The 15,491-nt window shown below is 45.1% G+C and overlaps 1 protein-coding gene across 1 annotated transcript in view; it reads left to right on the top strand.

The window, feature by feature from the left end:
• LOC310768132 (uncharacterized protein) overlaps positions 1-15,434 on the top strand; it is a 38,395-nt gene extending 22,961 nt beyond the window's left edge. The window contains exons 16-29 of the mRNA XM_083625846.1: positions 678-772; positions 3,105-3,309; positions 4,424-4,568; positions 5,167-5,300; positions 6,707-6,860; positions 8,221-8,325; positions 8,694-8,798; positions 9,315-9,350; positions 9,949-10,089; positions 10,180-10,260; positions 10,554-10,701; positions 11,781-11,912; positions 13,438-13,510; positions 15,094-15,434. Of these exons, the coding sequence (XP_083481972.1) occupies positions 678-772; positions 3,105-3,309; positions 4,424-4,568; positions 5,167-5,300; positions 6,707-6,860; positions 8,221-8,325; positions 8,694-8,798; positions 9,315-9,350; positions 9,949-10,089; positions 10,180-10,260; positions 10,554-10,701; positions 11,781-11,912; positions 13,438-13,510; positions 15,094-15,268 (1,729 nt within the window). The 3' untranslated portion in view covers positions 15,269-15,434. The remainder of the gene's footprint in view (positions 1-677; positions 773-3,104; positions 3,310-4,423; positions 4,569-5,166; positions 5,301-6,706; positions 6,861-8,220; positions 8,326-8,693; positions 8,799-9,314; positions 9,351-9,948; positions 10,090-10,179; positions 10,261-10,553; positions 10,702-11,780; positions 11,913-13,437; positions 13,511-15,093) is intronic.
• Positions 15,435-15,491: the final 57 nt, after the last annotated feature.

The raw sequence follows: 15,491 nt of genomic DNA, 5'->3' as shown, positions 1-15,491 counted from the left end.
GACCAGGATAAACAATAATGGTGATAATGGGCATCTTTGTCTCGTTCCTTTTTGTATCTTACAATCATCCGTTATCACCTGATTTATAATTAATTTGGCTTTTTGTTCTGAATAGATTGCTGCTATTCCTTTTAAAAACTTAGAACCGCTTCTGTTTGTTGAATGTTACAGATAGGTAGCCGTGTTGGTCTGCCATAGTCAAAACAAAATTTTTTTTTTTCTTCCAGTAGCACCTTAAAGACCAACTAAGTTAGTTCTTGGTATGAAGAATACAGTGTATCTGAAGAAGTGTGCATGCACACGAAAGCTCATACCAAGAACTAACTTAGTTGGTCTTTAAGGTGCTACTGGAAGGGAATTTTTTTTTTTTTTTGTTTTGACTATGGCAGACCAACACGGCTACCTATCTGTAACTGGATTTTAATTTGTATTATTAAAACTCTGCCTTTTTCGTCCTTCTGAATCAATGTGGGTTCAAGTGCACCCCCTACTTAATTATTAATGGCATTGCCAAAGGAGATGGAGCTGCTGCTGGACCATCTCCAAGCCCTGTTCAAGGTTAATTGCAGGCCTTTCCTCTGCAACTGAATTCTCCTGGCATCAGATGTTACACAATCCTTACTGCTTATCTTTGCCAATGCCAACCTTTGCACTGAAAGAAGCTACTTGTGTTTCAGGCATCTGAGTGGGCTGAAGATTTCGATGGCTGGCCCAATGGCTTGGTTGCTCCCTCTGATCCTGGCCTCCTGGGCCACCGTTTTGACAGCTGAAGGTAGGATTTTAGATTTTTTATATATAAAAATTTATTCAAATTTGCAAACAACCATCAAGCAAACAAATAAAACAATTATCCACGCTTAGCTTTTGCCTGGATCTTTACTGCTCTGTGTCTGAGAGTTTGTTTTCTTTCCCCCGAGCTTTCTCCGCGGGAACCCGTTCTTTACAGCTGAATTGGAGCAAATTTGTTTCCACAAATTGATGTTTGCTCCAATTCAGCTTTAAAGAGCAGGTTTTTGTGGAGAAAGTGGCAGGATGGGGGGGAAAGGACACTTGTACACGAAGCTTTAAATCATAGAATCTTAGAGTTGGAAGGGACCCCAAGGGTCATCTAGGTCAGGAGTCTGTTCCACTGCTGAACAGCTCTTACTGTCAGAAAGTTCTTCCAGCTGTTTCGTCAGAATCTCCTTTCTTGCAACTCGAAGCCATTGGTTCGAGTCCTACCCTCCAGAGCAGGTATGGTTCATGCCTAGAAAGAGTGGAGGAAAGGTGCATGTGGAGAAGTCCTGGCAGCAGCTCATCAAGGCAGCTGGAGGTGTGGGTCAGGCAGTTTCCTAACTCCATCATCCCAGGCACCTTCTTCAGAAGTGGAAATGCTGCGGTGGGGGAAGGGTTTAAAGGTCCCTGGGCTGTGTGTAACTCTGCCCTTCACTGGGGTCTTGGCTTGGGGGCAAGTGATGGCTCCGGTGGCTATTTCCCTCTAATGCCCATCCTTCTAGACCTCTGGCTTGTTGAGCCAAACAAGATTTCATCACCCAACATGTCTCTGTGATCCTACAGCTCTCCCGTTCAGCTGGAGCCTCAGGTCTAATATGGCATCATGGCTCCACCTGACAACTTGGAAAGCTTTGGAAGTGGGCATTTTGGGCTCCTGCCTCAGCTGCAAGGTTGGCCCACTTCCAGTTCTGACCTGTGAGGCACATTAAGCCCCCAAACCCAGGATTAGAGATGGTAGCAGAGGAGGACACTGAGGTGCAGAAGGGGAGCTTCACGCGGGCCAAGCTCACTTGGGGGAACTCAAACTGGGGACTCAGCTACACAGTTGCAAACAACAACAACAAAACAACGTTTTAAATGTGCTGTGAAGTGAAATATACAAATGTGAGAGTGAGCTATGCAAAATTCTATGTATTTTTCAAAACTTTTTTTTTTAAAGCATTTTCATGGCGTTTTTTAATATGTGTGTAGATTCCACCTGGGATATAACTCTGCTACCAAGACAAAACTTGCTAAACTGAGACAATTATTGTTGTTTTGCATGCTGAAGCCCTAATAGGTTGCATTTACAATCACGTTCATGCTGCCAAATCACACAGTCTCTTCCCGCTGCTGTTGATGCCAAGGATTAAAATATGACCCAAAGGAACACAGAGGGAGGGGGGGAAGTTACTAAGCAAATTGTGCAGAAGAAAAGGGGGGGTAAAAGAGAAGGGGGGGTGTACAATCCTCCTGCTGAGAAGGTGGAAGAGGAAGGGGAGCTGTGGGACTGCTGTTAAGAAAACACCCATGGAGAATACAAAACCAGTGTGCTGGTTGGGCGGGAAGATTCCAGTAGAGTAAATAGTTCCCCAGAATGAATCCCAGATAATTACACCATCTGCACTCAGTTCTCAGCCAGGGGGAGTGAGAGAGAGATTGGGAAGTCCTGTGTGGGTACGCATACTAAGCTTTCAGCAGTCAATAGTGTGATGAGGCGGAGGAAACGCAAACAGTGGTGTCCCCATTGACCAAGGCAGAGATATTAGTAAGAGAGGATTTATTTCAAAGGCAGTGATTCTTGGATCAAGTTGAATGTGGACAGGGGTGGGGTGGGGACTAGGGTGGCACACATGCCATACTTTTAAAGCACATTTAAATCGTGTTTTTTCTCCCCAAGGAATCGCAGGAGTTGTTCTGGTGCTGGGAATTGTAGCTCCATGAGGGGTTTCCCAACAACTCTCAGTACACTTAATAAAATATACTGTAGTTTCCAGGATTTGAGTGTGTGTGTAAATGTCTCATGTGTACGCAACCTAGGTGGCGAGTGAGTCTTCCTCTAATTTATGATTTGATTAAGTGTAAAAAGGTGCATTAAGTCAGTCAAGGATATTCCCAAAGGAGAAGTTCTGCCCGGCTTGCGGAAAGTGGAGCTTCTGCTGCCTTTGGCCGCATATGGCCAGAGCAGCATTGCTTCAGGGCTCCCAGGCTTTTCCAGATGTGAAATCTAACCCTGCTTCTGAGACCGGAGAGCTGAATAGTTAGCATTTAGAAGCTTGAAATTCTGCAGCTTCTGTACAGGAATAGCAATGGTTCTCTGACTCAGACATTTCTGTTCTATGCACACACAGGCCAAAATCCTTCTCTTCCACAAGTGCTTACCAGGAATGGGAAGCTCCAGGGCCAGCAGGTCCAAGTCAGTGGTGCTGAGAGAAAGGTGGATGTTTTCCTTGGAATCCCCTATGCAAAGCCACCACTTGGGCCATTACGGTTTTCCCAACCGCAGCCGGCAGAACCTTGGAGCAATCTGAGAGATGCAACTTCCTACCCACCAATGTAAGTCAAGTGCAGGGGAAGTTGGGCCACCCCGAAATAGTATTACCTGCTGTCAAGGGATTGTTAGAAAAGTTGGCCTAACAGAACTTGCTAACCAGGCTGTAATTTTCTGAATGCCCTCTGGATATGAAAATCCCCTTGGTCAAAATTAGTGTTACTTTCGCCACTTTCCAGTCCTCAGATAATGGAGGTTCATCTGAGGGCTAAATTACATATTTTTGTTAGAAGATCAGCATTTGAGGTCTCTTGGGTGGATGCTATCCAGACCCCACAATTTCTTATCTTTTTATTATTAGTAGTAGTATATCTAGACCAGGGGTAGTCAACCTTTTTATACCTACCAACCACTAATGCATCTTTTCTTGATGGTAAAATTTCTTTACCGCCCACTAGTGCTGCAGTAAGATGTGGCGTAGAACCCCCTACCGCCCACCTGGAATCCTGAAACGCCCATTAGAGGGCAGTAGGGACCAGGTTGACTACCCCGATCTATAGTATTCTAGACCGTGTGTGGCATCTGCAACCTTCACACCAAGCAGGCAGGTTACCATGCATTCTGCATGCCAATGAGAAACCTAAGTATTTATGTCTCTAATGATTGAATCACCCCCTACAAGGATCCCCCTGGCCTTCCCCCCAAGAAATTGTTCCCTTTTAAGACAGCATTTCCCTCTTTTTCCCTGAGTGATGCTTTGCTTCCCCAGGACGCCCCCCGCCCAATCCTCCATGAAACAAACTAGCTTTTAAAGCAAACTAGCTTTTAAATGGTTTTAAACTGACCTGAAAGCTGAAACTTGTGCCATAGCAAAGGGAGGGCAAGAGTCAGCTACTCAGAAGGCTTGTCTTAGAGGCTTGGTGGCCTTTGTTCGGCAGCACCACTTAAGGAAAAGACTATATCAGATCAGGCGGGGACAGGCTGCCGCCCTGGGTTTTAGTCCTTTGTTGGCATTCTCCAACAAAGCAGTTCACCAGAATTGCTTCCCTCCATGCATTAAGTCATGGAACACTTTGCTTCCTCTCTACTCAGTTGGTGTTTGCTGACAGTCAAACATGAGAAGCTTTTTTTGCACTGTGTGTACTGAATAATTTTATTTCTTTTATTTGCTTTGTCAAGGTGTCTGCAGGATCCGGAAGTGGGACAAATGCTGTCAGATATGTTTACTAACAAAAAGGAAAAGGTCTCTTTGAGTATTTCTGAGGATTGTCTGTACTTAAACATCTTCACCCCGGCTCGTTCTGACAAGAACAGCAAGTTACCAGTAAGCCATGTTCTTCTTCAGGGCTTTTCACTCCCTATTATGTGTCTTGGTCAAGCAGCCTGCCAAATGTAGTATACATCTATATAAACATACAAAGCCTTGAACAGCTCAGGATCCAACTACTGAAGGAATCAGAGAATCAGAGAATCTTAGAGTTGGAAGGAATCCAAAGGGTGATCTAGTCCAACCCCCTGCAAGGCAAAAAATCTCAGCTAAAGCATCCATGAGAGATGGCCATCCAACCTCTGCTTAAGAACCTCCAAGGAAGGAGAGTCGAAAACCTCCCGAGGGAGACTGTTCCACTGTTGAACAGTTCTTACTGTCAGAAAGCTTTTCCATATGTCTAGTTGGAATCGCCTTTCCTACAACATGGGTTCGAGTCCTACCCTCCAGAGTAGGAGAAAGGAAGTTTGCTCCCTCCTCCATGTGGCAGCCCTTCAGATATTTGAAAATGGCTATCATATCTCCTCTCAGTCTCCTCTTTTCCAGGCTAAACATACAAGTGGAGCATGACATCAAACCCACTCTGAACATTTTATTTCCCTCTGGTGGGGCAGGTAACCCAGCACAAACCCCAAATTCTATCTTTGGCTTTCAGGTGATGGTCTGGATCCATGGAGGAGGATTACTGGTGGGCGCTGCATCCACATACGATGGGTCTGCGTTAGCGGCTTTTGAAAACGTGGTGGTGGTGGCAATTCAATACCGGCTGGGCATTCTTGGTTTTTATAGGTAAGACGTTTGTCCCCAGCTCCTTCAAGACTGTGCCTGAAACATGAGTGGAGCAGAAGGAAAGGTCCCCACCCGGGTGTTCCTCTCAGGGATTGGGTGGACAGTCCCACAGGCCACCCTTGCTGCTTTCCTCCCTTGTGGGGGACAGAATGGACTGCTTAGTGGCAACCAAAAGTTTCCCACAGCCAGTGCTGGAGTGCCACGGGGAAAACGGAGCCTGCATTTCCCACTGCTGACAACACACTGGAGCCTCAAACTGGGAACCCTCTCCCTGGGGACAGGGCAGGAGGTGGGCTGAGCAGGCAAAGTGCCACACCACTAAGACCACATTGTGCATCATACCATCAAGTGACCACGGGTGGTGGCCCTTTGCAGGTGGTGGCCAGAAGGAGGCTGCTGGAGGCTTCCAGGGCTGGGTGGAGGGGCACAAAGGAGCTTGGACTGTGCTTTTTTAGGATTACAGCTTTCGTGTCCCTGTTCTGCCGTCACAACAAGCTGTGAAGTAGAAGAGGCAATAGACCTCTGGCCTGAGGCTAAGTGGGGATTTGAACCTGGATTTCAAGCCCAGGTCTCTAAGACTGGCTGTCAGTGACTGGGCAAGTGGAACTTCTATTCAGATACTCACATCTCCCGCAACGCCCCTTCCTCCCCTCCAATGTGCATGTGGTCAAATCTAGACACATCCAGTGAGACATCATTGCTTCTGGAGAGGCTGCTTCATTTCAGGGTAACCAGATTAAAAGGAATTATTGCAGGGCATTTTCTTGTTGCATGCCCATGGGTTGGTTTTGTATTGTGGCTGTTTTTCAAAAAGTTAATCAGGTTTGGCAGATCTTCTGTCTTTGCACCATGGGGGATGATGCTGTGCTGCATCTACACCCACCCACCCCTCTCAGGCTAAGATTGGATTGCATTGTTCCTTGTCATGCCTGTCCTACCTCCCAAGACCTCTTAACATCTGCCAGCGGGCATAACATTTGAAACAGGGTCTCTGCAAGTAGAGATTCAATGCATATAAACACAAATTGCACTATGAATTTCTGAACGATATATGGGGTGTGGGTTGTCTTGCTCTGGCCCACGTGTGTTGCATTTGACATGCAACACAATACAGTCCTTGCATGCAAATGTTACAGCTGTCTACACATGTCCAGGATGACAGGCATGCTGTGTGGGGTGGAACATTACCTGAACTGGTTTAGTATTGGCAACAGATATTAGGACAGCCTTAGGACATTTGAAGGAATGAAAGTTTGTAGTTCAGCTAGGAGAATCTCTCCTTTTGATTTGCTTTTCAACAAAGTGAAAATAAGGAATGTTGACTATTTCCTTCTGTAGGTGTCTTTTTTTCTGAATCCCCAAATGCCATCTGAGCCTATCATTTCTGTGCCTTTTCTCCATTCCAGTACTGGTGATGAGTTTGCACGTGGAAACTGGGGCCTCCTGGATCAAGTGGCAGCTCTCCAGTGGGTCCAAGAGAACATTGCAGCCTTTGGAGGAGATCCTGGATCAGTTACTATATTTGGAGAGTCTGCAGGTGGATTCAGTGTTTCTGCCCATGTAGGTTCATGGTGATCGTAACATGTGCTATTTAATTTATGATTCATTGGTTTATTTTTTGTTCATAGAATTTCCAGGCCTTCTATTGCAAGTGATTAGCTATAAAACTTAGCAAATATTACATTTGTTATATTGCTCCATAAACCTAAGATTAATAATGTGCAGAAACTATTCTGAAAACAACTCAAGAGAGTGTTTTAATTGAAATGTTGCATTAAAAAACAAACGGAATAGGAAAGCTTTTAAAACAAAATGGGCAACTGATATTGAAGGCATTTCCCTCCCCAAATTAATGTCACTCTGAAGCAGTTTAATTTGAGAATAAACTTATAGTTGATTTCTATTACTCAGATACAAATTGGAAAAAAGAATATTTAACCTTCTAACAGTCAGTGGTTCTCTAAACAGCCCTGCCCCCAGGCTCTGAACTGCCATGACTAATAGTGAAATGTGGGGTGGGGTTCAAGGCCTGGCCCTGCTTATGAGGCAAGCTGGTGACAGCTGTTTCATACCCTCCAATATTTCTCCAGTGAAAATAGGGACATCCCATTCCATAAAGATAATCTTACTATTTATACCCCACACATCTTCCTGGGTTGCCCCGACCACTCTGGGCAGCTTCCAACATGTATAAAAACATAATTGAAGATTAAACATTTTTTTAAAAAACCCTTCCCTATACAGGATTTGCCTTCAGACGGCTCCTGAGTCAAATAACTCCATACCCTCCAACATTTCTCCAATGAAAAGAGGGACAGCCTAAGGAAAAGAGGGACATTCTGGGATCAAATCAGAAACTGGGATGGCTTCTCTAAATCAGGGACATCCATGGAAAATAGGGACACTTGGAGGGTCTGCTGTTTGGGGTAAGATTCAAAGGGCAACAAATGGTGTCACCTGCCAAGGAGGCTGTCTCTCTGGAGGAGACCATCCCTCCCTGCTTTGGTGGGTAACAATTGAACTTAGACAGGTTTGAAGTGTGTCAGAATTGCTAATCATCCACATTAAGGGTCAAAGTAGCTAATGCGCTGGTTTTCAAACTTCCTTTTGGTAGACCTTCAGAATATCGGAGTGGATTGCAGACCACTCACATAGTGAATGCAGGGCTCTGGCCCAGTGTGTTGGGGCCGACTGTTGCTCCCCTTAACTGAGGGTGTGCCATAGTTCTGCCACTCTCACCTGTGCCTGCACTTTGGAGGGATGAGGCCCAGGGTGAAGGCGGCATTACAGATCTTCTCGCTGAGGAGACTCTGAGGAAGTCCAGCAGCCCTCAGGAGGAATGCAAAAGACGTCTTTTGGAAATAGGAGTGATATGGCAAGGCCCTGACTGGGATGTCTGTTTTCCTGCTTCCCTTCTCAGGTCGTATCTCCTCTGTCAAAAGGTTTGTTCCACAAAGCCATCTCTGAAAGTGGCGTTTCTGTCATGGAAGCTCTCACAAAGGTTAATCCACAAAAGTTTGCAAAGGTCAGTGTTCGAAAATAGACGGAATTGGCAAGGGAGGGCAGCTAGAGCTGAGCATGTGTGCTGGTCCAAGGAGCTGTGGTGCACTTTTTAAAACAAAAAAACCAAAACATGAAGTGGCCTGTTTCTTAGGGTGACATGCAACTGTCTCAGGGTTCTTACACCTGTCTCAGGATGTTGGGGCCCCCCTGTGTGTTGCACACTTAGTTCCATGGCGTTGAAGCATTCTCCTCTGCCCTCCTCTGCTCCTTTTGTTTACACCTCGCTGTGTCCACACAAGTATTAAAAATATTTGTGCTTCTCCTGATGGAGCAGAACAGCCTGTTCCTTCTGACGCTCAGCCAGGACTGGTTTCTTTCTCATGGTTGCAGAAAATTGCTGCGACTGCTGATTGTCCGACATCCAGCTCAGTCGAGATGATTCGTTGCCTCAAGGGAAAGACGGAGAACGAGATCCTACAGACGACTCTCAAGATGGTAAATGTGCTGCAATCTGATGCTGCCCTCTGCCTAGATGGGGAGATAAAAGTATTGGTAGAGGTTAAGGAATCTCAGAGTGGAACTAGATGTAGAGGAGATGATGATGATGATGATGATGATGATGATGATAATGGCACAATCATTTTTAGTCCTCCTATCCCTGCTCCATCACTGCATGAGAATTGAGTATGCTTAGTGGCCATGAAATGTTACCATTTGGGAGGTGGGAAGCACTACAGGTAAGGGAGCAGGGAGAGAGTAGAATGCCCTGCGTGAGTGGAGCTCCTCACACCTTGGAGCCTGTCCAGCAGAAGAGAAGCTGCTCCTGCAAATGTCCCACTGGTTGTTTAATCCACTTCCTTCCAAGGTAGCGTCCGCTCCTGGGGCTTTGCCCTCTTCTGCCCTGTGCACAGCTCCTATTGTTTTCCTATGTGTAAGACAATTTCTCAGTGATTTATGTCTGCAGACCTTTAAATGCCAGTCCTCTCCCCTTCCCCCTTCCTGTAATTGCAGGATTTCACCACAATGCATCTTGGCACAGAAGAAGAAGTGAGTAAATCAACGGGATGAGGATGGCCTGAGGGGAGGGAAGGAAGTGAAGAACACTTACCATGAGAACAGGCACCAACAGCAGCCGACTGAGGGCAGCTCTAAGCCTGCTTCTCTTCCAAACTGCAGGCAAGAGTTCTCTGCACCTCAGGATCCATAAATGGAATCCGGATGCACACTTTTATGTGGCTGGATGCCACCCCCCTTCTGTGTAAAGATAAGAGTCGTGTCCATTGCTCTTCCCCCTTCTGCATCTGCTCCCACCTACTATTGGCATTGGCTCTCAGAAGGCTGTCTATATGGCTATGTGGCCCTCAAGCTGGAAAAGACTCCCCAGCCCCATTTTATAAGATGTCCTGTAATCTTGTTGGTGTTAAGTACTAGCATCCCTTTTCTCATGTACTCTTCATGGCATTGACCCTTTGACCATTAAGTGGGCCACAAACAGGCTTCACCACAAGAATGCCTCCTGCCTTTAAGAGCAAGAGGAAGAGCAGAACATTGGACATATTTATGTTAGGCATAAATGAAAGTTCCAGCCCTGAAGACCGAAGCAAAAGCAAATAATTGATTTTTTTTTATTCTCCCCTCCCTCCAGCACACTGTGTTCTACATTGCAAGTGTTGATGGTGTATTTCTTCCAAAACACCCCAAGGACCTCCTTGAAGAGAAAAGGATTAATAATGTTCCATTCATCATAGGCGTCAATAACCATGAAGCAGGATGGATTATTCCTAGTGTAAGACATTGTGTGTGTATTTTCATGCACCTTTCTGGAGCCCCCTAGTGCTCACATCTAGAACTAGGAGCTCTGCTTCTTCTCCTCTAGATGCTGCAGTTGCCGGATGCCACCAAGGGGCTTGACAGAGAGACGGTTACTCTTGTGCTGCGCAGCTCAGAGCAAATCTTGGTAAGGGGCTTTCTCAGACTGATTGACTTTCTAATGTCATTAGCTGTACTTCCCCAAGTGAATTGTTGCTTGGGGTGGCAAGAAGGGGCTTTTTGGAGATGCTTGATATCCACTGGCAGCTTTCTGGCCGTCTAAAGAACTCTTTTCAGCATCTTCATCAAGGGGATGGCAGGGAAGGGAAATTACAGGGTTCCCAGCAGAAGGGAATAATGTGGTTCAATGTTGCCCTTGTCCTTGATCATGGGGGAAGCTACTGTTGAATAACTCTTCCTGCCTTTATCTGCCCATTGCAGGGTGTCGCTCCGGAGCACGTTCCTATAGTTGCCAATGAATATCTGAAGGATGTTAGCGACCCTGTACAGCTCAGGGACAAACTCCTCGAGCTGCTAGGAGATGTGGTATTTGTTGCTCCAGCCATCCTAACAGCGAAACTCCACAGAGGTCAGTTTGCTGTCAGAGTTGCTGCATCACAGGTGGCCTTGACTGGGCCAGTAGAAGTGAGCTAGCTGCTCACTAGGAATGAGGCATAAATTGGGTTTCATTGGGATTTTAACATGAACCTCACCAATTCACACTTTCTGAAACAAAAGTGAAACATAGCTAGCCTTCAAAATTAGCATTTCTCCCAATTTTGTGATGCAATTTCCCCACCAAATAGTGTGTGCATCTGGGGAAAGTCTGAAGAAAAAAAATCCGTATATTAGTGAAAACTACACATAAAAATGCATTGTGTTAGGGGAAATTGCTTGCAAAAATTTGTTGTTAGGAGAAACTTGCACTAAAATGCTTGTGGGTTTTCATGAGGACTTCACACAAAAATTGCAAAAATGTGGAGCACCTTCCTCCTGAATTGATTCCCCCCTCCACCCAAGATGTCTCCACTCATGACAGCTGCAGATGCTGAGCCCAGGTTTGTTGGTGTGTGAAGCATTTATTTGCTTCCACCGCTGAGCTGCTGGCCTTCAGCATTAACTGCCTGTGGCTCTCTCAGAATGGCCATGCAAGCATTTGGTTGGGGTAGGGGGATGGAGATTACTTTCTACCAGGAACTCTGGTTTTCAGTTTGAAGTCTGGGAAATAGTGCCTATGCTAGTTGAGAGAATATCCCCTGGAACCTCCACATGGAAAGAAGTCAAGAGTATGGGTGAGTCCCTCTGGTTCTGGAAACAATTAAAAACTCTTCAAAGCCTCTTTCTCCCGAGAGATAAAGTGAAGTGAACACCTGCCCCACAAGCAGTGATCCCCCTTCAAACTGTCATCAACTCTCTGAAAAATGACTTCCGGTTCCAGTTCCAAAATCAAGAGTGGGCAATTATAACTGGCTCACAGACTGAATCCAGAACATCTCCCCCACAGCAGACCATTCTGGACCTAAATGAAAAGGTTTTTGTAAATAAATAAATAAATTTAAGGTTTCCTCCTGTTTTCTTCCACCAGCTACTCACTCAACATGTTGCTTTATATTTTGGGTAATGTGCCAGAGAATGCTCCCTTCTAACAACATCTTTGGTTTTTTTCAGATGCTGGCTACCCAGCCTATGTGTATGAATTTCAGCACCGTCCAAGTTCGTCCTTGGGCTTTAAACCAGACTATGTTAAAGCGGACCATGGTGACGAAATTTGCTTTGTCATGGGGAAGCCTTTCTTAGCAGGTGAGGTGCTTCTGCTCTCTAAAACGTTTTACATTTTATTTTTAGCAATTAATGATATTTTGGTTTCGTCTGCAAACGATGGCCATGTAATCACATCTAAACAGGATGTTTAAACCTCAGGATTGCTGGTGGTCAGAGAGGGGCTGTGGGTGGCTGCATTTTGAAGACTCTTAAATTGTTGTCCAAGGCAGGTCCACATGCAATTTGTTAACAGCAGTCAGATTTTAAGGTTGTGAAGGTATGAGCCACTGTTGCCAATCCAACACTTCCCACCCGTCTCGCTTCTGGTCCTGGCATCCCAGCATTGATTGCATGAGTGACTCTCACTGAGCCTAAATGGCAAGAGGAGTGAAGTTATGGACGAAAGCTGCAGGAGTTCCATTTGCACCAGGCAGTGACGCTCTTTTGAAGCATGTCTCCCTAATCTATAGGACTCCTTAGTGAGTATCTTGTGATTCCAGCTGCAATCAAGCAGAACAAAAGTGACCTACAGCATTGGCCAGAATTATGGAAACTTTTTGGGGAAAGTGTATTTCTGAGGTTTGATGGCTCATAACACCACTTTTTTTGAGTAATACCATAAAATTATATATCAATGGAAAGATAATTTAATGAAGAATACCATGCAGCAAAGTTTGTTCAGTTATCTGTACTCTATCAAAAGTTATAGCCAAATAACCAGAAAAAGGAAGCACAACTTGCTTAGGTTGATATGCAGTAGCTTTCCTTCATTTGAATGTAGCCAATGAGCATGAGTGTTTAGCGAGCCAGTCAGGTGTTATGAGCCATCAAACTTTGGAAAATACACTTTTTCCAAAAGGTTTCCACCATTTTGGACACTAGTGTATTAGGGCTAGGTGACCTGTAGCAATGTACAGGAATTTTATCTTAACTCATTTTTTCTGTTGTCCCCCCGCCCCTAAAGAGCCACTCTGTGTGTTATGAAGCTGCTATTGTTACGCAAGAGAAACTGAATTATTTCTGTATACAGGCTGAGCATAAGGAGGAAGGGCTCATAGCATTAACACTCTGCTTCCCCATTAGGTTTCCAAGAGGATCTCCAAAGCCTCGTCTTTGGTTTCACAGAGAGCAAGTAATCCTCCAGACCACCAGCCACCTAGTCCTATAACAATGTTTTATATTGCCCTTTTGTTGTGGTTTTTAGTATTGTGATATTATTATTGTATTGCATTTTTGTATTTGATATACATAGAAAAGGTAAAAAAGGTTAAGGACCCCTGGATGGTTAAGTCCAGTCAAAGGCGATTATGGGGTGTGGCGCTCATCTCACTTTCAGGCCAAGGAAGCCGGCATTGGTCCACAGCTTTCTGGGTCATGTGGCCAGCATGACTATACCACTTCTGGGGCAGTGGAACACCATGGTTGTATCCAATGGGTGAAATTCAGCGAAGCTTTACTAAGAGTAGACCCACTGCAATTATTAATTTACCCTGAGTAAAAGTTGAAAACTATCCCATAATCTTTAAAAATGGCTTACATCTGTATTTTTGTCTCTTGTCTGCAGGTGATGCAACAGAGGAAGAGAAAAGACTGAGCAAAACGGTTATGAAATATTGGGCTAATTTTGCTCGCAGTGGGTGAGTAATAGAATAGAATAGAATGCTGATGTTGTGTTACTGTAATATAGGCCTTTTTGAACCAGTGGGTGCATTTTGAATTTTGAGAGAATGTTATGGGCACAAGTCACAAAATGGCTGCCATGAAGGTGTGGCATAACACAAATGGCATAACACAAAATTAAACCACAGTCATGGCTCCTTTACTCTCTCACACACATACACTCCTCCAGGACAATCTATTGCTTAGCATGTGAAGCCAGCTATATCCTGCTAGCCCTCATTGTGGAGATACAGCTGTTAAAGGCAGAATAACCCTGTTTTTTTCTCCAGTGTCAATCCTACACTAAAGTCTAGGCTTCCATCAGATGCCCATTTACCTGGGAGTAAGCTCCATTAAACACTTACTTTGAAGGAGATGTATAAACCCTTGTACTGTAAGTGAAAATACAGCAAATTCTTAATGAGGGCCTGGCTTCCAGCTCCTGCAAAACAGGAGACATACCTCGGCCTCTTTGAAAATTTTTCACCATTTGAATTTGCCATTCTGGGTGAGGAATTATTTAACATCCACACACACTTACTGTGTAGTATTTGCAATAAAATAACTTCTAGGGAGGGCTGACCACAGAAAAAATGCATCCCAGTTGCTGGAGGAAAAGGAAATATAAACTACGGAGATTTCAAGGACCACTAAAAATACGTAAGTGAAGAAAGCACACTAAAGGCAAGTGGACATTAGCAGCTGTTTAGGACCCTGGGGATCCTTACTGCATGGTGGTCAGACATCTCATTTATCAATCAGAGGTCTGACTTCACTTGGCAGATTGAAGATGTCATGCTAGCTCATTTCAGATAAAAATTACTTAAAAGAGTGGCTGCACATTTTGGTTGATACCGTATTTTTCGCTCTATAGGACGCACTTTTTCCCCTCCAAAAATGAAGGGGAAATGTGTGTGCGTCCTATGGAGCGAATGCAGGCTCCTTGGCTTCGCGGCGACGCACCTGTCCTGGAAGCCGGAGGAGGAACAGAAGGGTCTCCTCCTGTTCCTTCTCCAGCTTCGCTGAAGGGCGCTGCCTTCTCCCTCTCTGCACAGCGCCTCTCCTGTGATGAACATAAGCCAATAGTGAAATGCAACTGCTTTGAAAGCTAATGCAATCTTAGGCTTCATTGACAGAATCACGTTCAGATTGTTGAAAACCATATAGAGTCAGTCTATCCTGCATTAGCCAGGCAGCACCTGTAGTCTAGTGTCCAGCTCTGGGCGCTACATTTTAAGGACATTGGCCGGCTGGAGGTTTGGGGGGGCGAGTGACCAGGGTGGTGAGATATAGGTTCTATTGGCTTAAGGATGTGTCAGTGAAGCAAAACCCCTGACCCACAATCAGCGCCATAAAACATAGATTTGCACAGCAATATAGGCAGGAGGGTGTAGTGGGAAGAGCAGGAGCCTGTTTAGTTGGCTTGTGTGCCTTGCGAGGTGGTCAGGGTCCTACTTCCAGTGAAATGACCCCAAATTGTCCCACCATCACCCACAAGAGTGAGCATATTTGGGAAAACAGGTCCTGTGGGAAGCTGATATCCTCTTTTTATGTTTTCTAGGAACCCGAATGGTGCTGGCCTGGTGAACTGGCCCCAGTACGATGCGGCTGAACAATACTTGGAAATAGGCTTAAAGCAGAAGCCAGCAAAGAAACTGAAGGAGCAAGCAGTTAACTTTTGGACCAAGACCTTACCTGAAAAAATAGCTGAAAGCCAAAGGCGAACTGAATTATAAACCCTTAACCAGGCTCAGGTTGCTACAACACAGGAGATACTTTTTTGTTTCACTGGAAATGATTTCACAGAGAATTGTTATCCACAGTTTGATGTTTGGTCAGTTATTGTCTATTGCCCACCAATTTGTTGATCACTAACAAAATATAGATGGGGTTCTGATTACATTTGCAAGCTTCATAACTGAAGGGCTTATTTTAGGCCCACAGGCCTGATGAAGCGTC

Source organism: Podarcis filfolensis (genome assembly GCF_964270895.1).
Source record: "Podarcis filfolensis genome assembly, chromosome: 8".
NCBI lineage: Eukaryota > Metazoa > Chordata > Lepidosauria > Squamata > Lacertidae > Podarcis > Podarcis filfolensis.
The sequence above is the reverse complement of the archived record's forward strand: the minus strand, read 5'-3'. Positions and strand labels throughout refer to the sequence as shown.